Here is a 26,591-nt window from a genome sequence, read left to right as displayed (position 1 = left end):
ACAAGGGGGGAATTTTAGGGTTCCGTGAGGGGGGATTGGGACAACCATTCAGCAAAGTGTGATGTCCTGTAGATTATGTACAATCTGTAAAATTGCATTTGTTTTTAATAACAGACTATCTTGGGAAGGGGGGGAATTATATTCTGAACAATGGTGAAAGAGGGGAATGGAGCAAAAAAGGTTGAGAACCACTGGTCTAGAGAGAGGCAAACCCAAGGCAAAACCTCCTGTGTGTTTCTTGCTCTCTCTGGGTGAAAACGCATGGGAGGTTTCGATTTGGATTTGCTGCTCAGTTGGTAGAGCATCTGCTTGGCACGCAGAAGGTCCCAGGTTCAATTCCGGGCACCTCCAGTTAAAGGGACTAGGCAAGTAGGTGATGTGAAAGACTCCTGCCTGAGAACCTGGAGAGCCGCTGCCGGTCCGAGTAGACAATGCTGATGGGGGTTACCGCACTTTGTATTCCCAGCGATGTATTAAGAGTTTGAAAATGTTATTAAAAACATCGCTTTAAAAGGGTTTTTGGATACCACGGCTTATAAATGGTTGGAAGACGTCTTCACAGCTAAAGGGGCCAAAGTGCGAACAGTATTTTTTATAACATTTTCAAACTCTTAATACACCGGTGGGAATACAAGTGCGGAACCTCCCGTGCGGTTTGGACCACTTGCCCCCCCATCTCCACCACCAACGAGACGGGCGAGCCTGGCAGGGACGGGCGGGCCCGCTCTCTCCCGCCCGCGGAGGACCGCCTCTATGGTCGGAGGCCTGGGGTGGCGCCGGCTGGCTGGCTGGCTGGCGCGAGAGCAGGAGGAGTGGGCGGGGCGAGGAGTGGGCGGGGCCCACAGGCCGGTTGCTCAGGCTGGCGGTTGAACGGCGGCTCCCCTTTGTGTCTGGCCTGAGGTGGGGAGAGAAAGGGGGCGGGAGGAGAAGCGCCGCTGCCGGCCGACCAGCCAGCCGGGCCCGAGCCGCCGGGGACGGGCAGGCGGCGCGAGAAGGGCCCCCCTCCCTCCGCTCCCGCCTTCCCCGCCCGCCCAGACGTCTCTCTTGCCACATACTTGCCCAGAGGCGGCGGTGGAGGACCGGGAAGGCTTCGGCCTGAGGGGGGGCGAACCGGGCCACGACCGAAAACACCCCCCCCTACCTTCCGACGAGGCGCCGTCCGCGAGGGGAGGCCGAGGAGAGGCTCCCCCCTTCCCAACCGTGGTGGAGCAAGAGGCTCGGAGGGGAGGGAAAGGCCTCGCCGGTGGATGCCAGAAGGAGCTCTTCCCTCTCCCCCTTTTTCCTGCCTCCCCCCCACCTAATCGAAGTGGGTTTTTTCTGCCCCCCCCCAATTCTCCCTTTTCCAATATCGTGCCTGCAGGGAGCGGAATACCCCCCCCCCCCATTATTTTCCATTTTTCCAGACCCGCCATGGGGCAACAGGACGTCCCTTGCGAAAGAGGCGACGCCTTGTTGTTTTTAAATGTGAAGTGACTGCGAAGGGGGGGCTGCTTCTCCTCCTCTCCCTAAGAAACGACAGGGAGAGAGAAATATATTTTAATGTGGGCTTGGGGGTTGGTTTCTCCCCACACGCCCCTTCCTGGGAAAACCTCGGCCTTTAACAACCCGCAGTCCGTATATCTGCCTTTTTTTTTGGACAGGGAAAGGGGTGGGGGGATTTTGAGAAAGCGGCTTATAAGTGACAATCGGTTTTTCTCCTCCTCCTCCTGCTGCCCTCTTCACCTCTGGAAAAGATGTGCGTGAGATCGGAGGGCTGCTTCTTCGATGCTGGGGGAGAAGAAGGGAGTCTGGGCTTTAGGTGTTCCTGAGGATGGCCGCCTGTCTCGGGGAAGGGAAGGACCTGCTGGTTTGAGAACCGAAAAACTCCTTTTCCCCCCCCCCCAATCTCCCTTGCAGAAGAGCCGAGGAGGGAAGCGGAGCCTTGAAATATGAAGACGGGTTCGCCTAATGGAGTAAGGCTTGGGGCAGCTCCACTTCTCTGCCATTTGCCCTTTCAGACTGGATTGCTGTAAACCAAGAGGGTTGTTTTTTTTAATAGACGCTTTGGACATGAGATTTCTTCCTGTCGGGATTGTTGCTTTTTAAAAATTATACACCTCCCTTGCCTACTGCCTCCCCCCATATCTCCCAAATATGACTGCCTTGCTGCAGCAGCACCTTCTCCTGGTGCTGCTCTTTTCTAATGCCACCTTGCTGCTCGGCATTGCGGCTGGTAAGTAGCCAGTGGGTGTGACGAAAAGTGGTCTGCAAACCAATTTTGGGCTGGGTGTCTGAATTTCGAACCCCCTTTAGCACGGTGGAAGCCGGTAGGAAGTCATTGTGTTGGTTGAAACACTTTTGGCTTAACTGTTCGACAGATTGCATTGGGGCCGGGTGTTTTAATATGACAAAAGGGGTGCGGCTGGCTGAGAAATGGCACCTTTTTGGTATGGGGACTTCTTTCAAATGCGGGTCTACAGGAGTGGGTCTCCTTTCCAATGTTTGACTGGGCAGATAATCACAGTCTTTGGTTTAATTTTTGTTGTTATTTTGGTTATATGCTCATATTGTTCAACGTTGACATTAAAAATAACACCAGCTTTGTATAAAATTGGAATGGAATACAAGATAATGCGTGAATTTAAAGCATTTTTATTAGCACCTTTGCGGTGTAAGAAATCTTTGTTCCCAGCTGTCCATATGGTCACGGTGCTTCATGATTCCTAAGTATGTTTTGAATGAGGGTGAAACAATGTGTGGTTGGTGGGGGGGGGTTAAACACATAACGAACTGTCACAGTTTGCAGTGAAATAAGAAAACCAAGCTTGAAACAGAAATACTGATGCATGGTTGTGCAACGCTTGCATACATATCTTCTATAAAAATGTGTTTCACTATTTTCCAAGCAATGTCTTTTTTGAGCTGCTGGCTCAAAAAAGGATGGGATCAGTTTTCTTTGATCACTGTGCAGAAACTTGGTGGTGTCAGAATCTGTCTTGGAAGATTCAGGTGCAAGAACACTCCCAATTGTTGAGGCTTTATTATGCACTAACATTTTTTTCTTGTGCCTGTTCTTGTCATAACTTTTTGGAAACCTAACAATAGTTCTGCTCCCTCATTGGCATCTGAGGGAAAACAAGAGTACCTGAGTTTATGTCTAATTATTCTTGAATGGATAATATATATAAGGGAAAAATGCTTGAGAGAGATTTTGTAAGAATTATATTAAAAGGACCTGCTTAATTACTTGGAGCCTTTAATGAACGCCTTGGCTTCTATCCATCAACACAATTCCGTAGACTTAAGGGAACTTCCGGCCTTTGGAAGAGAGGGTGGTGGTTTGGGTTGATTCCCCTCACCAGGCATTTACTGCTAATAAAGAGACACCAGTGTCTCTCCCCCACTCCCCATTTAAAATATAAAATTTTAGTGATCCCGAATCACCGTAGGCTATATGGATGGCTTGCTGTACGCAAGATCATAACCAATGACAATATACGTTTAATCTATGAAGTTAGGATTACAAAATAACACAAAAATTATAATGGTACTTTAACAAAAATGTAAAGGCGAGCAATTCATCTGAGTAAAAATGCTTAGGATTAATTGCACCGTCCATTTCCTGGGTATGATTAAAAGACTAGTTGATGGTTTACTCATACTTAGTAATTTCTCTTGAGTAATATTGAACTGAAGTGGTTGAGGAGCAGGCTGACTTTTTTGGCTATGTCATTGATGCTAGTTTGATGCCCTTCCTATCTTCCTTGGGTAGTTTTATACGCTGTAACTTCCACACACACAAAAAAGAGCCTTTGAGACTCCAAATATTCTGTGCTAAAACTTCACGAGCATAATGAAATCGACTGTAGTCTTCCAAGAATGTAGATTTTTTCCTGTGGCCTAATTACTTGGCAAAATATTGAGTGGTTTATTTTGTGTGTGCTGAAATGAACGAAACTGTAATGGCCTTGATTATAAATTGAGTAAATGAAATTAACATGCCTGCTAAGGAGGAGCAGAGGCCACGCCTGCTGAATTGCTGCCGCCAGTTCTATTTGGTTCTTGCGATTAATCATACCCTTTGGAGGTTCCCAGGTCTACCTTTTGCACTGGAAAAAATCCCTTTAAAGTCCCCTGGAATCTTACTGAACTGACAGTATAGATTTATGTCTTTGCATTTTTTTTCTTTGCAAGTGCCCTGCCCTGTTCTTTCAGAACTATTATGCTATGTGTGCGTTCATTTTATCCCTAATATTGTATTAGCAGTAAATATTTACAGTATATAATAAGTGAAAATTATCATGAGACAAATAGTTGTAATTACAAACTTGCAAAATCTTTTACTATATATATTGGAAAACATTAAAAATATTATACGGGAAATCATTCTCGATAGAACTGAATATCTGCGTATAACTGTCATAGGGAGGTCCTCTGTGTTTCTGGTATGCATGTTTCCCGTTATGCATACTGGCGTATGCACGGACAAGACCATATCCAGTAATGCTCAAGTGGATTTCGTGGTGGGCTGTTTTTTTTTTTTTTTTGGTAATGGCATCATGATCTTTTAAATTAATTTGTACCAAAGCAATAGTCCGTAGGCTGTACTTTCACAAAAGCATGCTTAGGAGTGCAACTAAAACCTTCCACTAAAGTCTTCCTCTGTCACTTGCCCAAGTACTTGGTTTCATGGATGGCCTTAAAGATTTGTATTATATTTATATTTTTTCCTTTGAGAAAATTAGACCATGGTCTCCCATCCAGGTACTAACCAGACCAAGACTTGCTTAGGTTTAGCAGCATTATCTGCCTTTATAGGTCTTTCTTGGGACCCAAAGTATAATTGTGGGCTATGATTGGAATATATAAAATAGTCATACTTTAGATACAAATGAAGATGTATGTTTTCTGAGTTTGTGCATAATTTTTGAATAATGAATGAAGTTGAAAAAGAACCAGTTGTTTGAATTGGATTAATTTTAAGCCTGGAAACAGTAACAATAAATACTTGAATTTATCAGTTATAACTGTTTGATGTGGGAATAGATAATAAAAATGGGGGACTTTTTGCAAGGATTTGTGGGGGATAGCTCGTTTTCTCCTGCCCCACACTTTCCCTTCCCTTAAAGCCCCCACAGCCTCTTGCCTTTTCCTGCCTCCTTCTCTCCTTCCCACCCGCCAGCCAATCACCTTACCCCCATCAGAAACCAAGGACAGTGCTCTTGTGGTTGCCCAGCAGTGGTCACAGAGGTAATTTGTTTCTTAAAAGATACAGGCTCCACTTTCATTTTGAGGGGGTTTAACCTCCAGTTTTTGTTTCTGTGTTTATAGATTTCATATTTTTCTGAAACCTGGGAATATTCTCAGGTGTGTGAAAAGTTGTGTCTTGCCTGTTCATGGCTCCAATCTTTGGATTTACACATCCACAGATTTGGCCATGTTGAGAATTAGATATATTGATGATATTCAGTCCTGAAGATTATAGTAGCAGTACTGTATCTTATGACATGGAGGGGTATATTTGCTTTCTATATCCTATGTATTTTCTGAGATATTGGAGGAAGTTGAATGACCTGATCCAGACACTCAAAATGTGGATGGTGTGGGATCTTGCATTCAGGGACATTCCTGGCAGACCTCGGGAGTGTGATGGTTCTTCTCTCATCAGATCTCTCCTTTGTAACAACCATGGGGTGGGAAATTGCTAACCCATCCACATTTCTTTTTGCAAGCAGATCTAGGACAAGTCACAGCTTTAACTTTGTTTCTCAGTCTCCTGTTTTCAGGGTGGGATAAATTAGGGGTTTTATTTATTTATATTATATCCTGCCATTCTCTCAGGCACTTGAGATGAATGCTGTCATTTTGTCTATGTCATTTTCGCTTGTTTCAGTTCACTTTCATTCTCAGAATGAATGTTTTATGTCAGTCACTGTTACACACATGAATTTGGGCTAGGTATGCTAAAGAATGATTTGTCTTGAGAAGAATAGAGGGTGGTGGGACTTAGAAAAAGAAGGGTTGGTTTTTATATGCTGACTTTCTCTACCACTTAAGGGAGAATCAAACCGGTTTACAATCTCCTTCCCCACAACAGACACCCTGTGAGGTAGGTGGAGTTGAGAGAGCTCTAAGAGAGCTGCAACTAGCCCAAGGTCACCCAGTTGGCTTTGTGTGTAGAAGCAGGGAAACAAATCCAGTTCACCTGATTATCCTCCACCGCACATGTGAACGAGTGGGGAATCAAACCCAGTTCTCCAGATCAGAGTCCGCTCCAAACCACTGCTCTTAACCACTACACCACGCTGGCTCTCTTAGGTATTTGTACAAAAGAAATATAAAGATAGTGAAGGCCCTTGCTGAAAGGAAAGACAAGAAATGGTCTGATATTGGCTGTATTGGAAAGACAAGAAATGGTCTGATATTGGCTGTATTGATATTAGCTACTCTGAACTATGCAGGCTTCCATCTACTATATAATTTGTCAAATACAGTGTTATGAAGCAAAAATAAGATTATCTTGTATGTTCAGGAATGGGTTTCTTCTCCCTTTTGGTCTCTGGGCACCTAGTTTGAAAACATAGTATATTTGTCAGGTGGTGATTTAATTGTCTTGAAGAGCTGTAAGCAATTTTTCCCCCTTGGATCTTTCAGGATACCTTTGTCTATTACATAGCTCATCCTTAGGAGCATTACAGCGATAACACTTTGTGATAAACGTGCTGTCTTGAGTGATGGAAGGGATCTGCTCCAGTTCTCATGGGACTGGGGTAAGGGGAAGTCTATGTTCAGTATGTTTCAGGGATAGGATGAAGAAGAAGAGTTAGTTTTTATATGCCGACTTTCTCTACCACTTAAGGCAGAATCAAACCGGCTTACAATCAACTTCCCTTCCCCTCCTCACAATAGACACCCTGTGAGGTAGGTGGGGCTGAGAGAGTGTGACTAGCCCAAGGTCACCCAGCTGGCTTCATGTGTAGGAGTGGGGAAATAAATCCAGTTTACCAGATTAACCTCCGCCGCTCATGTGGAGGAGTGGGGAATCAAACCCAGCTCTCCAGATCAAAGCCCACCGCTCCAAACTACCGTTCTTAACCCCTACACCATGCTGGCTCTTTATTGCTGTGCTTGTGGTCTTAACTGACCTGGCTTCATGGAATGATGTATGGGAAAGTGGCAAATACTTCTCATAGAGCTGAAATTCTCAGTCTCTTCTTCCCTTCCCCCAGCAAAGCCCTGTAAGATCTCTGGGGACAGTCTGCTTCCTTGTTGCAGCCAAAATGATGATGGGGAAATCAATAGGGAGAGCTTTTCTCTATCAGTAAATGGCTTTAATGAGTCTTGCCTTCCTGTCCTTAGAGCCAGGGTCTCTGAGTCTTGATGCCCATGAGAGCAAGACATCTTGGTGAAAGTATGATCTGGATGTACCTGGAGTTACATCACTGAAGGTCTCTGACTTCCGTTGTCCCCTTATTCCATGGAATAGTGCTGTAAACTCATCCCCATTCTTCAGATTATACCTGCAGCCTCCCTGTGAAGTAGATAAGGCTGAGAGAGTGATTGATCTGAGGGAGTTTTATAGCTACTCCACCCCCTGACCACCGCATACTGGTAAGCAGGGTTGGAACGGGGTGGCCCATCTCAGATGTCAGGAGAACATCCTGTGTGCTCCATGGAGCCAACTCACAGAAAGGCCTAGCAAGGGAGGGCAAACGAAGGGATGGGGGAAATGTCCACCACCTACCCCCATCCACTTTGAGTTGTGACAGGTCCTTGTTTGTATGTATACCAGATTGTTCCAGTCTTAATTAAGTGCCCAGCATTCCATACCAATTCTGTTGAATAACAGCTTTTTCATTTAGCAGCGTCATTGGTATTTGTTACTGTTTTGCTCATATTATCAAATTTAGCCAGGAAATTAGTGGGGAGTTGATGTAAACCTGGTTTACAGAAGCTTTAATATAAATAATAATTGGATTTCGGTTACTGACTTCCTGCCTAGCAGGGCAGAATCTTGATAAGCCAGCTACGGGAGCTTGGCGTAGACACTGTAAACATTTCGTTTGCATAAAAATAATATTTTATCAAGTCACAATATTAAAATGGAAACCGGAGCAGCCTCTTTTAAAACTGTTTTTGCATAGTATATTGATATGATCAGATATCTGTTAAATTATTTTAAAGAAAATACAATGTATGTTTCAGCAGAGTAATAATTTCAAACCCAAATATGCTCTCATAATCTAAATGAAGTGTTAGGATTCCCCCCCCCCCCAATCATTTGAGGTTGAATTAATTGACATTCAAGGATTGGAAAAAGTTAGCTCAAATTAACTTACACTGAGACCTTAAATAGGGGTGGGGCTGTGGCTGTGGCTTGGCATGCAGAAGGTCCCAGGTTCAATCCCCGGCATCTCCAGTTAAAGGGACTAGGCAGGTAGGTGATGTGAAAGACCCCTGCCTGAGACCCTGGAGAGCTGCTGCCGGTTTGAGAAGACAATACTGACTTTGATGGACCATGTGTTCAAATATACTTCCATTATTGGGTTCACAGCATGGTGGAAACCCACTCCTACATTCCCTCGCCATCACAGTCCTTAGGCAAGCGTGGCAGGGTGTGGGACCTTCTCTAGGTTTTAACCTTATTTGCATATACTACATTATGAGTTAGCCTTGATGTCAAGGTGGTTATGTTGACCTGTCAATCTGGAACATGTGGACTAAACTGGCTTTCTGTTATGAACCCAGCTATTGGATAGGGTCCTGTTTACTTGGTCAGAACATCAATGGACAACCACCACCCAAACCCAAATTCTCTGGGCCCCTTAAATCCCTTGAGAAAGCCTGAAGTTGCTTACCTGATCACTGGCTCTTTTGGTATCAGGGGGCAGGAGGGCCCCTATTTGGAAGTTAACAATCCAATTACCGTTTCTTATAGATTCCTAAGGCTGCTGGAGCAAACATCTTTCTTCTTTACATTTGAAGGCTTCTGTCCAATCACATTTGGAAACTTGGACAGAGGGTGCATTCAGTGCTGTAACCAGACTTCCTTGAGTTTTAAACATGAATTTGTTTCGTATTGTACAAATAAACCCTCCGACCTTAAAAAGTGACCAACATTGTGCTCTATTCTAAGGGCTCGGAGTAACTTATGATTAAGAAATAGTGTAGCTCTGACTTGCACCTCAGTGGTAATTGCCTGCCTATGTGCACTTTTCTTGAAAAAAATCTCAAAAGTTAATGGCTTTATCACTTTTTTAAAAAAAGGAAAATGGTTGCTAGCAGTGTGGCGAATGATATCTCAGAAGGAAAATTAATTACAATCCATCCTTTCCTTCCTATAAGTTTTTTTTTAAGTATCCAGGGTATAAATTTATCCTGGAAGCAACTGGATTTTCTCATTGGGATACCTTTGTTATTTGGCCCATGTTAAGTACAAAGTTACCCCAAGCTAAGTTTCATGAGTTTACCCCTGCTACCTTTCACTGTTTTTTTTACCTTAGTTGATGTTTCTGTTCTTCGCCACATCTTAGGTTTCTTTCTTTCCGCTAGAAATTGCAGTACATCTCTTCCAAGGTTGAGTAGTTGTCCAACTATTTGGAGTGCTTATGTACCGCAGATGGTCAATGGCACTATTTCAAACATGCTAGGAGGTATTGGTGTGTTGTTATTTTCATAATGTAGCTTTCCCGCAATCAAACTGGCATGAGAAAAAGTGTGGGAAAGGAGGCATATTTTCCAGGTTCATTCTTGGTCAAGAGCTGATAGATGGAAAAATTGGGAGGCTGCAGGACAGCATGTCTCTTGCCCTGTCCATCAGGTCATCTGTGTTTCCTCTCAGCTACAAGCTACCATGTCTCCTCAAACAATCCACAACCCAGACTGAGTGTTGCATAATATGCCAACGTGCAAAGGATCACAAATGCTGCAGGCAGTCAAGAGTTGTAATTGATTCATTTGCTATGAGCACCTCTGTCCTCTTGTGCAATAACTACCGTACTTTCAGGTGCTGAAAACTGGAAAGGACTGAAAATCTGTTGTCATGTTTTGGCATCTTTCTAGAGGTGGGCAAAGAATTGTTTTCTGCTGCTTGAGGGGGCAAGGGTGGGATCTAATGGACTTTTTACAGGAGAGCAGATTTTATTTGAACGTTAGGAGAACCTTTTAAAGCAAAATAAAAGTAGTTTGACATTGGAATCAGTTTCCAGGGTGCGAAGCTCTCCCTCCTTCAAGGTTTTTAAGCAAAGGCTGAATAGTGAACTGATAGGGATGTTCTAGATCTGAATTTCCTGAACTGAGCAGGGGGTTGGACTAGATGGCCTTAAAGAACCGTGCTAAAGCATGGCAAGGAATCTTTGCAAATCATTATAAACATTAGCCAAGTTCTGTATTCAGTAGAACAGCTACTTTCATGAGAGAAATACAGTTGTTAGCTGCTGAATGTGCACAACACAGGATACAATCATAGCTGCATGTTTTCTGGACATGGTGTACAGTGTGTGTTGTGATACGTCCTGATTTCTGTTGTCAAAATAAAACTTCATTGGGTTCTGTTTGCAAACACCAGTAAATAGTTCCGATGTCCGTGCGCAGTTGGGTAATTTTGGAACCTGGACTTAATTGTTTATGTTCATGCTCCTTTGGATGGCAATGCATCCTTCAGATGCAGAAGCTGCAGCCTGCCTTTGTGGGTCTCCCACTTGGGGCCATGAGCCAAGCCCTAAACTTCTGCCCCAGTTCCTGGCCCTGACAGCGTCTTTGCCTGGAGTAGCCAACTACGTCTCAAAGCTGAGAACATTTGCTTCCAGTGTCTTGAGTCAAGTTAAAATAATGGTTAGTAAATAAAAGCTCATCTGACAATACACTGTAAATGTTTAAAGGTAGTAATGATTTCTCCCAGCAGAGTAAGGCACACATGTTGCAAATTCACTTAAAAAAACAACCCTAAGCAGAATGTCTTACAGTGTGTGTAGAAACTTTGCAAGTTGAATTACCATGGGAAGATATTTCATAGGCTAGCACACTGAAAACATTTAATGGTATACACCTCCTGAGCCAAGAAGAAGAGTTGTTTTTTATACCCTGATTTTCTCTGCCTTTAAGGAGTCTCAAACAGGCTTACAATCACCTTCCCTTCCTCTCCCCACAACAGACACATTGTGAGATAGGTAGGGCTGAGAGAGCAGAGAACTGTGACTAGCCCAAGGTCACCCAGCAGGCTTCATGTGTAAGAGTGGGGAAACAAACCTGCTTCACCAGATTAGAGTCCACCGCTCTTAACCACAATGTTAGGCTTGCTCTCTACACCATGCTGACCTGGATGGCCCAGGCTAACCCGATCTCATTAGATCTCTGAAGCTAAGCAGAGTTGGCCCTGGGTAGTACTTGGATGGGAGACCACCAAGGAATACCAGGGTCACTACACAGTTATCCTGAATGCATCATGTTCACAGATTGTCTTAACAGCACTTCCTGATGTGGGGTACCAAAGCAATTCTACCAATGTTATTCAACATGCTGGCGAGGAAAGGGCAGTGTCCTTCCCCTTACAATTTACAGGGTGAAGCTGTGTGGAGTCATTCCGGGGGGTGGGGCAAGGTAGCTGAGCCTTGATCTCTCGTTATCTGGATCTCCAAATGATGCAGCTTCTCTCATTGCTTTTTTGGCTAACAGGATTTAATATCTTTGGTCAAGGAAAAGAGTAACTCAGTGCAGTGTGATTGAGACTTACCTGCTATACCACAGAAAATATCCATAAAGCAGCACGGGCTATTTTCAGGCAGCAAATGCTTGATTCTTCATGCCCTTCCCTCTTGATAGTCTGAACACAATATATTTAGTGTCAGAATTTAGTGTTTTGTCCATATTAGTATGGTTAAAAATGCACAAGAGAGCATATTTAGGTTTTTGATTAATTATTTTTCTGTGTGTGTGTGTGCGTGTTACGTGCCATCAAGTCGCTTCCGACTCATGGCAACCCTATGAATGAAAGTTCTCCAAAATGTCCTATCTTTGACAGCCTTGCTCAGATCTTGCAAATTGAAGGCTGTGGCTTCCTTTATTGAGTCAATCCATCTCTTGTTGGGTCTTCCTCTTTTCCTGCTGCCCTCAACTTTTCCTATCATGACGGTCTTTTCCAGTGACTCTTGTCGTCTCATGATGTGACCAAAATACGATAGCCTCAGTTTAGTCATTTTAGCTTCTAGGGTCAGTTCAGGCCTGATTTGATCTATAACCCACTGATTTGTTTTTTTCGCAGTCCACGGAATCCGTAACACTCTCCTCCAACACCACATTTCAAAGGAATCTATTTTAGCTCTGCTTTATTGATTTTATATAACAGTCAGCAAATCATTTTGCTGATTTGAGTTTCCTAGCTTAGTCCTCCTCTCTCCCCCTGCTTTTTGCTTTAAAGGCAGCCACAGCTAATTTTTACTTCTTTATATTCATGGAACTGATGAAACAAGATTGGACATGCTGGACTGTTTTATAGTACTTGAATGATAACAGGCTTGCTACTTATAGTGTTATCTGAATATCTGAGTGCAGGTTCTTAAATGATTCCTTTCTTCTATAATCTTTTTGTATTTTAAAAACACAATTTATTTCAGTCTGAGGAGGTTGTTAGCCCACAGCATTCTTACCTTATCTTTCCATGCAAACCCAAATCACACTTTTATGGCATAAAAGTTCATCTTCCTTGTAGCTGAAGCGTCCTTATCTAGTAACTTTTGTTCACCCTAGGTGACTAGGTGTAAATAGGTGACTATTTACAAGCCTGCTTTATTTGATCAGTAAATACTGTATGACTGTTAACAGCAATTTTATGTATCCTTTAGTTGGCTACTGTGGTTTGCATGCATTCTTTATGTAACCATAAAGAAACCATCTATATTCTGCTCTATATCATAGATTCAAGGCAATTTATTCAAGGCAATCTGGTTATAGTTCTCCTGCATGGCCTTGTGCATACTATAACCACTCACTAGCATTCTCCGTCCCTCTTCCTAAGCTTTTACATACATTTAAAGAAAGTATATTTTCACACATGTATATTATTCCTTCCTGGATCAACTTTCCAAATGTCCCTGACTTCTTACACCATTACAACTCCAACATACAATTCTTTGCCTTTTTGCCTTGTCACAGCATTGCCCCCAGTACTACCACACAGAACAGGGGTACCCCAACCATTTTGAACCCACAGGAGTAACAGGGAAGAGGAATCAGTCCACAATCAGACGCAAGCTTCTCCCTCCTCCCAAATACAGGCTTCTGCCTCCTCTCAGTGGCCAACTAAGGCTGCACTGAAATCAAAGGGAATAGAGCCACAGACAAATTAAAGAGAGTCCACAGCATCATCTGTAGATTCCGATGAAGAGAGAGAAGAAGGGGAATTCGACTCAGAGGCAGAGTCCTCTCAGTCAGAGGAGCAGTCTACCAGACTATTTACTGGAGAAGACTATCAGGGACTATTAGCCAAAGCCATCCTGGCTTTGGATTTAAACAAAGAGGATGTCACCCCAGAGGACTCCAAACCCAAACTAAAACTAGGCGTTAAGGAGTGCTTTCCCAGAAACAAAGTGTCCAATAACCTGGTTACTTTCCCTGAACTCTTTTTAAGAACAGTCAGAGAGGAATGGGCTAATCCATCCTCTACAAAACAGGTGCCACCTAATATAAAGAAGCTGTATGCTCTTGCACCACACGCCATGTCCGTGCTTAAGGTACCCCTTGTAGATGCCCCGGTGGCTGACCTTCAGAACCCAGGTCTAGTCCTGGAGGACGGGGTGGGGGCCTTACGTGACCAGATGGACAGAAAATCTGACTCCCTGGCCAGGAAAGCACACGAGGCCTCGGCTCTAGCAATTCAATCCAGTGCTACTATGTCCATCTTTGCTAGAGCTTCATACCTCTGAGTCAAAAAACTCATTCAATTGGTTCCCGAGGAGAACCACAAAGTTGTTGGAGGATTGGAAAGAGTGTTAAGTGCGGTCATCTTAATGGCCGATGTCTCCTTAGACTCCATGTCGTTCATAGCTTGGTCCATGGCCTCTTTCACATCACTGAGAAGGGCTCTCTGGCTAAGAGCTTGGCCAGCAGACTTTAGAGCCAAAACCACCCTCATGGCCTACCCTATTCAAGAGGAAAAACTATTCGGTGAAAAATTGGATAAGATCCTTGTGGAAACCAAGGATAAAAAGCAAGCTGTGCCTAGACAAATCTGAAAGAAACAGAGGTCTTTTAACTATCAGTCCTTTTGTTCCTCTAGAGTCCAATCTAGGTATAGACCTAAATTCAAGAGGGGATCCTGGAATACTTCCCGGCCCTTTTGAAGAGGCGGAAGGTTTCAAAGATCCCAAAATCACAACAAAACCGATAAAGGTAACAAGTTCACCAAACCAAATACCCAGAGACATCAACCCCACAGGGGTCGGGGGGAGGCTTCAGTATTTCAGAACCAGGTGGCTAGCCTCCAACCCGGACAACTGGGTCTCCAGAATCCTATCAGAGGGTTACCTCCTGGAATTCACCCACCAGCCATGCGACCGATTTATCCTTTCCCCGACGTCCCTCAAGAGGGAAAAGCATGCCAGAACAATCAGGGCTATACAACATCTCTTCCAGATCAGGGCCATAGAGCAGGTACCCATACACGAAATACGGCAAGGGGTCTACTCTATCTCTTTTACCGTCCCCAAGAAAAATGGGCACTGGAGGGCCATCCTGGACCTCAAGTATGTGAACAAAAGGATAGCACAGAAACATTTCAGGATGGAAACCCTACGATCAATCATAGAGTCACTACGACCCGGCGCTTTCATGATGGCGGTAGACTTAACCGAGGCCTACCTCCATGTGCCCATTCATCCATGACACAAACGGTACCTCCATTTTGCAACTGGTCAATTCCATTTCCAGTTCAGGGCCCTGCCCTTCGACCTGGCTTCCGCCCCGAGAGTCTTTACAAAGATCCTCGTAACAGTCGTAGCGGCTCTCAGACAGGAAGGGATCCAGGTACATCTGTACTTGGATGAAATCCTGATCTGTGCCCAATTCAGGCTACAATCCATACATCACACCACAAGAGTAGTACAGGTGCTCCAGGAGCATGGATATATAGTCAACTTCAACAAGAGTTCCTTGACACCCACCCGTTCTATGGTACACCTGGGGGGTGTACCTGGAATTCTCCCAGGAGAATTCCCTTTCTTTGCCTCCCGAACGGATACACAAAATTGTCACCCTAGCATCATCCATAATCAGATCACGGTCAGCCCGTCTAATGCGTCTGGCAAGACTTCTAGGTCTCATGATCGCTTGTATAGCGGTGGTACCCTAGGTCCGTTTCCACTTGAGACCACTCCAGTGGTTAATACGGCCGTTCCAAAAAAAACATAGCCAAAAAGAGGGACAGGCCTATACGCATATCCCAGAAGGCAAAGCAGAGCCTACGTTGGTGGGCTCTCCCGTCAAACCTACCGAAGGCAAACCAATACATTCACGACGAGCCATTACAACTGTTTACAGACGCCAGTCTGAAGGGGTGGGGAGCCACCCTCAACAGACACATAACCCAAGGTTGCTGGTCCCCATCCCAGACCAAACTTAACATCAATTTACTAGAAATGAGAGAGGTCAAACTAGCTCTACTCAAGTTCTCGTCAGTCCTCCGAGGTCCTCGTGAGGACGGACAATACCACGACCAAAGTGCACATAAACAAGCAGGGAGGGACCAGATCCTCCTCCCTACACCTGGAGGCGGTAGCATTATTCACATGGGCACAGGTACACCTCAAGTCAATGCGGGCAGAACATATAAAAGGGGTCCTCAACGTCCAGGCTGACTGGCTAAGCTGCCAGACCGTAGAAGAGGGAGAGTGGTCACTCAAGATGCCTTTCAGCAAAGTACCACCAGATTTGGCACATCTCAGGTAGACTTGTTCGCCTCAGTCGCAAACAGCAGGTTACCAAGATTCTTCACAAGGTACTTCCATCCGAATGTGGAGGGAATGGCTGCTCTGACCAGCCCATGGCCCAAAGGCCTTCTGTATGCCTTCCTGTCCTTACCCATTCTACCCAAAGTCCTAAGAATGATTTTTCAGGAGAAGGCCAGCTTCATACTAATAGCTCCCTTGGCCACGCAGACCGTGGTTTGCAACTCTTCAACAGCTGTCAGTCCAGAAACCATGGAAGATTCCAACTCACTGGGGAACTCTCCGTCAGGGCCCATTAGTTCACCCAAACCCCACATGGGTTTGTTTAATCACCTGGCACTTGAAAAGGGTCTCCTGTTAGACAAGGGTTACTCTCAGGAGGTCGCAGCCACCATTATGGAGGCGCAGCGTCCAGCCACCCAACGAATCTACAACAACTCCTGGAAGGCATTTGTACGTTGGGCGAGAAGGAAAAAAGTCGATCCCTTACATCCAGGGATACAAAAAATCCTAGAATTCCTACAGGAGGGAGTATGCTTAAAGCTTTCAGCTTCCACCTTGAAAAGACAAATAGCGGCAATAACCACAGTAATCCCTGTCACAGAAGGGGTCCCTACATCTAGACACAGACATGTGGTAGCTTTTCTCAAAGGAGTTTCTCAAACACAACCACTGGTTGTACATTGGTTCCCCTCATGGAGCCTCAACCTAGTGCTGAACTCACTCACCGCTTTTCCCTTCGAGCCTCTCTCATCAGTGCCCCTCAAATATCTTTGGATGAAGGTTTTGTTCTTGGTGGCTATCATCTCAGCTAGACGGGTGTCGGAAATTAGAGCCCTATCCATCAGAGAGGGCCTCTGTGTGTTTCACAGAGATAAGGTGGTCCTGAGACCAGATCCGACCTTCCGTCCAAAAGTGAATTCGCCATTCCACAAATCGCAGGAAATAAATTTACCATCCTTTTGTCCAAAACCATCTTGTTCTAAGGAACGCGCCTGGCATTCCTTGGACCTTAGGAGAGCGATATGCACATTCATCAGTAGAACAGCTGATATCAGACAATCTGACTATATGTTCATAGGCATCAACAATCCCACTAAGGAAAAACGGATGTCTACAGCAGCAATTAGTTAGCTTAAACATTGCATCATAGAAGCATACAAAGCCAGTGGGGCTACAGTCCCAGATGGCATTACTGCTCACTCTCTGCATAGTGCAGCCACAACTGCAGCCTTTAACAGGCAAGCACCACTAGAAGACATTTGTAAGGCCACCACATAGTGTACAATTGCTACCTTTATTAAACATTACAAGATCAACACATGGTCCTCTGCACAAGCAGCCTTCGGCCGGAGGGTCTTGCAGCATGTTGGTTGAAGACGGTTCCTAACCCACCCGTATGGGAGCTCTTGGTCCTACTGCTCAAGACGCCCTTGCCTCAGAGGAGAATGGAGCCTTGATTACTTACTGTGAAGGCTCCTTCTCTCCTAGGGCGAAGGGCGTCTTGCCACCCTGGGTAAGGAATGAAAAGAATACCGAACCTTCTAATAGTAACTTGTAGAGTATGCATACACAAGGACGAAGGTCGTCCGCTAACTGAGCAAAACTAAGGTTCCGTCGTTTTCCCTTTACTCTTGTTGTTGTTGTTCGTTTTATTAATGTTATCAGTTTTCAGTTCTCATTTCTGTCCATTGAGCTAGGCAAGCCGGTAACTGGGCTTCTGCAGGCTGTTTTCCCCCCAGGGAGACAGGAAGTTAGATTTTAGTCCTGCCTTCCCCGAATGGAGCAAGAATAACAACCCACTGCTCAAGACGCCCTTCGCCTCAGGAGAGAAGGAGCCTTCACGGTAAGTAATCAAGGCTCCATTCTCACTAAGAGAAGAGCATCCTGATTGATGGATGATCCCTCCCAGATTTTGGAGGCAGGATGATTCTCCAATTTCCTTTCATGATGGTGGTAAATCCTTTCTCTTCCTGCTGGGAGGTCAGCTCAGGCTTCCTTAGTCCAGTTTCATACATGGACAGAGGTAGTGCTTTCATATGAAAATACTAATGTCTGTTGCAGAAGTACTTAAAAAGAACAAGTTTCTGATTTCTCTGGATCTCACAGAAGCATGCCTATGCATTCCTATAAACCATCAGCATCACAAATACCTCCAGTTCATATAGTGGGAAAAGCACTGTCAATATCAGACCACCTTTTTCAATCTAGCATTAGCTCTGAGTGTTTGGGAATATGCATCCATCCCTACCCGCACAACTTTCTCACCCAGTCACCGACTAGGGATAATGGTTTGAGGGACATACAGCAGCCTGCTATCTCAGTAAACATGGTTTCATCCTCCACCTAGAAAAGAGTGCTCTCAATCTTTCTTAGACCACCTTCACCTGGGGCTGATCACAGATGCAACAGAGAAGAAGTTCTTCTGGAAAGGGTGCAAAAGCTGAAGGCACGTGTCAGCCTTGCCCTTGGTGAATCAGATGTTCCTGGTTCAATCTATGATCCCTTGTATAGGGGCTGTTCTGTGGGGCAGGTTTCATGTCAGGCCCCTCTACCGATTTCTCCCTCTGTAGCACAGCAACATGCTAATGTCCACCTGCACAAATGGGTGTGGAGGACCCTGCGGTGGTGGACAATGAAAGTTTGTTCAGGGGAAATAATTTTCTACATCGTCCCAGTTCAGGAAGCTGCAAATGTCCACTTTCTGGGCTGTGGAGCTCATTTCCAAGGGGTCTCAGCTTGGGACCTCCAGTTAGTGGAATAAAGCAACCATGGGATAGACTTGACTGATGAGTTGAGGGTGATCAGCGTTAGCAGGCACATCTTTTCTTCCTAGGATCTGCCATATAAAGGCCCTGTTGAGGACAAGCAATACCTGTGCAAAGGCAGTCGTCAGACTGGAACCAGGTCCTTATGGTAGGAGGCAGCCTGTTGAAATGGGCAGAACATCATCAGCATATCAGTGTAGCACACAGTGCTTGAGCAGCTGGCTGAGTCAACAGAGTACTGACCATGAGGACCTCAGAGCAAATTGCTCTCAGGTTTGGAACTCCAAATACAGATATTTTTCCACCTCAGAAAAAATTATAAAGTACAGAGATACTTCACTAGGTGCTCAGTTGTGGAGTGGGTAGATGCTTTGATGTCCCCTTAAATTCCGAGAGGTGTATGTCTTTTCTCAGCTTTCACTAATTCCTTGCTTGATCAGGAAACTTGAAATTTGAGCAGGAACATTTCACCAGTGATTTTGAAGGCACTTATGAAAACATCCTTTCACTTTTTGGTGGTGTCCCTGGTGCAGATGTTGTCTTTAGCCAGAGCTGAACCAGGGCCTGCAACCAAATGTGCTTCCTAGGATAGCTAGATGCTCTAGCTATGTTGGACAGAAAGGGTGGATTCCATTCACTAGGCATCCCTGTTCTATCCTCCTTCAGTCCACATGCTCAACATGGTATATTCAGTGCTTCAGCGGTTCATGATTTTGAGCCTCTACAGGAAATACTTAAAAGAGACGTGCCACCGAAGGTACTTTTTTCTGGTAGGTGCTAACATCAGGTTATAGAGTGTTTGAACTAGGAGGTGGATGTGCATCCTGATTTGTACATACTTCACAGAGACAAGTCTGGTTGATAGACCTCTTGTTCCTACTAAAAGCAAATACCCTGTTGGGCAAATAAAACATGGATGCTGTAGAGCCAGTGTGATGTAGAGGTCACAGTATCAGACTTGGGTGGGGAAGACCTGGGTTCAGATCCCTTTCAGCCATGAAGCCCATTGGGTGATCTTGGGTCAGTCACTTTCTGCCTAGCCTACCTCACAGGGTAGTTGTGAGGATAAAATGGAGGAGGGGAGAACCATGTCTCCCCCCCCAAGTTCCTTGAAGGAAGGGTGGGATAAAAATGTGATAGGTTCCCCCTCTGTAGCGCTAACTGGCCTGGGAAGGGAATTTAATCAGGAAACAGCAGGGGAAGAATGGGTTAACCATCCCAAACTCCCAATACTACTATTCCCATCTTCAAAGCAGCAGTATGAGCCTGTTAATTAGTCCGAAACAAAAATACTGGAGATGCTGAGGTTAGTCAATATAAATAAGCCAAGGGTTGTATTTATTTTGAACTATATGAGCATTAATTCTAGTGTTCTGAGCCAATTATTAGAGAGATCCTTGCATTCTGAATGGCTACTTGTGGTTACTGTAGAGGCAAAGCCTGTTTATAGGGCTCCATAGGGCAGATGTCAGACTGCATTCTTTGGCAACCTGCTCAGTAAGTAGTAGACTAGTTCAATCATTGCTCACATTTATTTAGAAAATGTAAACATTCTTGACAAGTAGTAGCATGCTCCTGATGAACTAAAACACATAACACGACTTCAGAACAGACTCTGAGGTTCCTCGGGGTTTAAAAGCATAAGAAAACAAGGATACCTTCTAAAAAGAACAACAAAACAAATGCCAATAAGCAGATCTGGAGCTCAAGCTAATGAAAAAGGGAAGTCAGCAGCAGTTTTCTTGTGCTGTCATTTTGTTTTATTGAGTTTTTCTTTGCTTTAATTACTATGGCATTGATCTGAAGCAAAATAATACTGAAAAATACATAAAGGAGGCAGCACACATATTTATGCAGTAGCAGTTCTGTGCATGTTGCTGTATACAAGAATATTTGTATCTGCCAAACGAATGGATGACATCAATATATTTGGCTACCTCCGTCGTAGTTTAAAAGATTGACGGCCATGCAGTGCCAAACATTCAAGAGCTCTTAAGATTTCTTATGATAGGGTGGCTTTTTCGGCATATTTCCCTCTCCCATCCCGTCACAGTTTGTTCCTCAGGGTCAATGGAACATCAGGAAGAGCATAGTGGGAAGCGGGAAATGAGCAGAAATTGCTGCACAGTCTTTGGAACTGCGCAGTTGAATACGGAATGTTGTTGAATACTGGCTCAAAATCTTCTCTTTTCAGTGGCTCTTCCAAAGATACAGCTGTTTTTCAAGTTAGCACAACTGGATAGGAGGGTCTAAGATGGCTTCTTGGGGCAGCCCCTTACAAGTCACAGAAAAATGCCATCAGCTTCAGAGAGATTAGACCATGCAAACACTTCCTCTGATGTATAGTCATTAAAATGGCCTTGCTGGATCAGGCCTATAGTCCAGCTCTCCGTCAGTGGGCAGCCACAGTCTCTTGATAGTTGGCAAATTAGGCAAGGCCATGACCATCCCCAATTATTACCAGCGTCTAGTAATCACATGCCCTGACCTGGATAGCCCCAGGCTAGCCTGATCTCGTCAGATCTCAGAAGCTAAGCAGTTGGCCCTGGTGAGAGTTTGGATGGGCAACCTCCAACGAAGATCAGGATCTTGACGTGGAGGCAGGTAATGGCAAACCACCTCCGAATGTCTCCAGATCAGAGTCTACTGCTCCAAACCACTGCTCTTAACCACTATACTACGCTGGCTCTCTATGGACATGGGTGATTGGCAGGTGGAGAGAGAAATGGGAACACCCAGAAGCTAGCCCCATCTCTGTAAAGTTTAGAGGCAAATAGTCAAGGAGGCCTTGACTAAAGGACCGTTTGCGAGCTGTTCAGTGAGGAAGTGAGTCAAGAAGAGAGCTTTGCTACTTGCCCTGAAGCCGTTGTTTCTTGCCAGAGGCTACCAGGTGAATGGGAATTGCTTTCTGGAAGGAAACTCAGAAATTAGCTGGATATGTATTTATAAAAGGTACTTCCTAGTGCTGTACATGATTGGAATATAATTTTACACTTGAACTGAACCAGCGTGCTTCATGGCTGCCATTGACTTGCAATACTGTTTTTGTTTTTTAAACCCAAAAAATAATGTCAGCGAGATGTCTTTCATCTCTTGGAAACATAGTTCTGTTGAAGGAATATAGCCAGCCAGGCACAGATCCCGTACTCATCTCTTAGTGGTATTTCCTGTGATTAAAAACACCACAAACTTCCAAATGTGTAGTTACTAACTATGGAACCACAGACTTGAGGCCAACTTTAGAGGGCCCAGGACCAGCTCCCTTGACCTCTGCTGAACGTTTTGAGGCCTCTGCCAATCATCTGGCCAGGGGACCTTTCACAGGCCCTGCTACTCAAGTCAACAGTAGCTTAATTAAAGAAGGGTGTCTCCCCCAAAGCCTGGGGCCTGGGGCAGTCATCCTAGTTGGGTCTGCCCAAGGGATGGCTCTGAATCGACTTAATCCGGGTGATTTGTACCCTTGTCACTTCCGTAATTTCCTTGGAGTCTGGAGCGCAAGCAAGAACGGACTAACCAGATTTCAAGCTAAACACAAACACCATAATGTGTGTGTGTATAAAGTGCCATCAAGTCGCAGCTGACTAATGGCAACCCAGTAGGGTTTTCAAAGCAAGAGACGATCAGAGGTGGTTTGCCATCACTGCCTTCCTCTGGGTAGCGGCCCTGGTATTCCTTGGTGGTCTCCCATCCAATTACTAACCAGGGCTTCTGAGATCTGATGAGATTAGGCTAGCCTAGGACAGAATACTTGGACTTTTATCTCCTATTCCCAGGAGAACAAGTCTTCCTAGGGACATGCAAACAGTGAGACTTCAACTGACGTAGGTGTGCATGCAGTGTTCTTATTTGGTTTCTGTAGCTCTTCAGCTGTATTCCTACTTTACCTGTCCTCTGTATTGTATCAAAAGAAATTTAACTTTCTTGTTGATGTAATTGATGAATAACTCAAGGAATAAGTAAATATTTATTCAGCAAAAATGGAACGTTATATTCAGGCGTAGAAGAAGATAATTAGAAGTCTGGCCACATCATAGTATATTCATTGTATTTATTTATCTTATTTATATCCCATCTTTCTCCCCAGTGGGTACCCAAAGCAGCTCACATCATTCTCCTCTCCCCCGTTTTATCCTCACAACAACCTTGAGAGGTAGGTTAGGCTGAGACTGTGAGACCCAGCAAGCTTCCATGGCACAAGCAGGGATTCAAGCCGGGGTCTGCCAGACCCTAGTCCGACACTTTAACCACTATACGACGCTGGCTGTCCAGCGTTCAATGATAGAGGACAGGGCGTGAAAGTTCAGAGTTTAAAAGACTATCTTTTTATTTGAGCGTTACTTTAGAAAGCAAAGTTCATCAGATAGCTGGTAACAATCTGGGAGGTCAGTATAGTGCAGAGGTGTTACTAAAGTTCTATTGGAAGTGGGAGCCAGTGTGTAGTGATTTGGAGCGATAGACTTTGATCTGGAGAACCAGGTTTGATTCCCCGCTCCTCCGCATGAGCAGCAGACACTTATCTGGGGAACTGGTTTTGTTTCCCCACTCCTCCACACGAAGCCAGCTAGTGACCTTGGGGTAGTCACAGCTCTCTCAGCCCCACCTACCTCACAGGGTGTCTGTTGTGGGGAGGGGAAGGGAGAGTGATTGTAAGCCGGTTTGAGTCTTCTTTAAGTGGGAGAGAAAGTTGGCATATAAAAACCAACTCTTCTTCTGATTAATATGAGCTTATACGAGAAGAATAGAAGTTAAGTTATAACCAGAGGAGATGGTTGTGGTGATGCAGAAGTATTACTTTTGAAGGCTAGAAACGACTCTGAAAGTTCAGGAATGCAGAGTTGCAAAGGGCCAGACACCTGCTACTTACAGTCCCAGCTGTCCAAATTCTCAATCGCTGCTGTTACGAATTACCCTGCCAAACCCAGTTGCCTTTTTCACTCACTTGCGCTGTTAAGGCAAGTGTTTCGTTTCCTCATCCGAAAGATTTTTGTGGCAAACCTTCCTGTTTGAGGGCACAGAGTATTCAGTATGTGGCATATTTTGAAATAAGAATGTGTGCCTGCCTTTGTTTGGTAGAGCTGCCTTACCTGGAATTTTGAATAGGGCTGCTTTGAATCCGATTAATATTTGTTCTTTCCTATTGGGAGATTTGTGTCAGGGTTATAGCTGGCTCAAGTGCAGCCGGTTTAAAGAAATCAGTGCTGCTGCTGCTTGTGTCTTTTCGTATTTTTGTGCCATAGCAACATAAGATAAAGAAGCTTAATGATCTTTAAGTCAAAGAAAGTAGTTTTGTCCATAAAAGCAAAGAATTTAGAGTGATTTTGACATTTCTGGTTCACTTCTCTGCAAGTCTGCATAGATCCTGTACCACTGTCCTTTCTGATTCCCCCCCTCACCATTTTTATTTTGTAAATGAGGGAGGGAATACAGAAATAAAGAAAGGGGAAAGGATTTGGCGATACAAGTCATAAAGACAGAAGAAAATCTATTACAGTATCATACATACTTTGCATGGTTATGAAATCAAGATTGCTTTCCTAGCTTATGAATATGGATATAGGTTTTGTTGCCTGACTAAATTTATCATCAACTACCATTAACTTCTCTACCAATTATTATTATTAAGCCTTAACGTATTGATAAAATAGTTTCCATTTCTTGTGAAATAATTCGTAGCTCTGGTCATTGATTTTAATGTGTGTGGTCTGTACCAATAGCCTTCAGCTTTCTAGAGCCAGGAGAACTCCCTGACAGCGAGACCCCCTGAGCTGGAAGCACATATCCTAGAAGTCTGCACGACATTGGAGACACATGACAAGTAGAGGGGGAGCCAGATTTATGACCTCAAGTAGGGTTGCCAGGTCTCCCCTGGCCACTGGCAGGGGATGGAAAGGTAGGGTTGCCAGATCCAGGTTGGGAAACTCCTGGAGATTTAGGGACAGGGCCTGGGGAGGACAGGGACCTCGGTAGGGTACAACGCCATAGAGTCCACCCTCCAAAGCATCCATTTTCTCCAGGAGAGCTGATCTCTGTAGTTTGGAGATAAGCTGTAATTCTGGGGGAACCCCAGGTCCCACCTGGAGACTGGCATCCCTAGACTTCGTTGGTGCCAAGGCTCAGGACTATATGGGCAGTCTAAGAGAGCTAAGAACAGAAAATACAAACCGAAGGCTGAGAACTGCGCTGCAGTGAGGAATGAGCCAGGTTTCAGAGAACATGGAGGAATCCCCTTCTCCATCCATCCCTGAGTGATCTCACGTCACCCTTCTGCAGCTCCTTTTAGCTTGTGCGCAAAGGTGGGCAGGAGGAATGGCAGTCTTGTATTGTGCATGCGCTCCAGTAGCATGTCCTTCCAAAAGGCAGCACCCACATCTGCGACCCACAGATGTGCTCCACAATGCACCTAGGAATCCTGGGTCAAAGCCCTCTGGTCTCTACTATATTTTGTTATTTTTTCTGAACGAAGACAGTTGAGGAACCTTTTGCACTCTCCACTTCACTGCCAGTCATTTTCATATAATCAGTTTCTTGCAGTGATTCACAATATTTTATTGATCTACTCTGATATGTATCTTTTTAAAAAATAGCCTGATGTTGCAGTACCCTGACCTGGATAGCCCAGGCTAGCCTGACCTCGTCAGATCTCAGAAGCTAAGCAGGGCTGACCTGGCAAGTATTTGATTGGGAGACCTACTAGACAGACCAGTCTTGTGACTTGGAGGCAGGCAATGGCCAACCACCTCCCCACGCCTCTTGCCTTGAAAGCGGGGTTGCCATAAGTTAGCTGTGACTTGACAGAAAAGAAACACTATGCTGGATGAGACCTATAGCTAACAACGAAAGCCAGCATAGTGTAGTGGTTAAAGTGTCGGAGTAGGATCTGGGAAACCCAGGTTCAAATCCCCACTTGCGCCATGGATTCTTGCTGGGTGATCTTGGGCCAGTCGCACACTCTCAGCCCCTGACCCCGGCAAGCATTTAGATGGGAGAGGAATACCAGGGGCATAACGCAAAGGCAGGCCATGGCAAACCACCTCTGTTAGTTTCTTGCTTTGAAAACCCCGCCAGGGGTCGCCACAAGTCAGATGTGACTTGATGGCACACCAAAAAAAAACAAAGTTGCAGTGCTGGCAGATTACTCGAAATACAGTTTGCACCAGGAGGCAGAGCGTTTCATTGGGCCTTCGTACACTCACATAGGGTTGCCAGGTCCCTCTTCACTACCAGCGGGAGGTTTTTGGGGCAGACTCTGAGGAGAGTGGGGTTTGGGGAGGGGAGGGACTTCAAAGCCATACAGTCCGATTGCCAAAGTGGCCATTTTCTCCAGGTGAACTGATCTTTATCGGCTGGAGATCATCTGTAATAACAGGAGATCTCCAGCTAGTGCCTGGAGGTTGGCAACCCTATACACACGGTTGCAGTTTCTTATTGGCCAGCTGGCTTTTTTGCATTGTGTTTGTCACCCCTTAGCACAAGGGTGGGGGCCTTTTTCCACCAAGGGCCATTTGGATTTATAACATCATTCGCGGGCCATACAAAATTGTCAACTTAAAATTAGCCGACCAAGCCCCAAGCAGGCAGCTGCCCCAGATGACCCCCCCTGGGTGCAGGCAAGCAGGCAGGCATCCAACCGGTGGTGCACTCACCCACCTGGTGGCACAGGATGGTCTGTTGCACCAGCCAGGCGTAGCTATCCAGCCACACGCTGGAGTTGCTCCTGTTCCGCATGGTCAGGGCCAGATTCTACAGCCGGCTCCTGCTACCTCCGCCTGCAGGGATGAAATGAGGACACACTGGCTAAGAATGTGCCCCCCCTGCACATTCTGGCCCTGCCCCCTTTAACCCCTCCATTGTCACCACTTCCAACCCCAGTCCTCTTGTAGTACAGAGGGAATACGTTTCTCCACAG

At 45.1% G+C, this 26,591-nt stretch overlaps 1 protein-coding gene across 1 annotated transcript in view; it reads left to right on the top strand.

The window, feature by feature from the left end:
* The first annotated feature begins 2,130 nt into the window (after nt 1–2,130).
* BMPR2 (bone morphogenetic protein receptor type 2) overlaps nt 2,131–26,591 on the top strand; it is a 111,203-nt gene continuing 86,742 nt past the window's right edge. The window contains exon 1 of the mRNA XM_056861401.1: nt 2,131–2,212. Within this exon, the coding sequence (XP_056717379.1) occupies nt 2,134–2,212 (79 nt within the window). The 5' untranslated portion in view covers nt 2,131–2,133. The remainder of the gene's footprint in view (nt 2,213–26,591) is intronic.

Source organism: Euleptes europaea, chromosome 15 (genome assembly GCF_029931775.1).
Source record: "Euleptes europaea isolate rEulEur1 chromosome 15, rEulEur1.hap1, whole genome shotgun sequence".
NCBI classification, from domain to species: Eukaryota; Metazoa; Chordata; class Lepidosauria; order Squamata; family Sphaerodactylidae; genus Euleptes; species Euleptes europaea.
The sequence above is the reverse complement of the archived record's forward strand: the minus strand, read 5'-3'. Positions and strand labels throughout refer to the sequence as shown.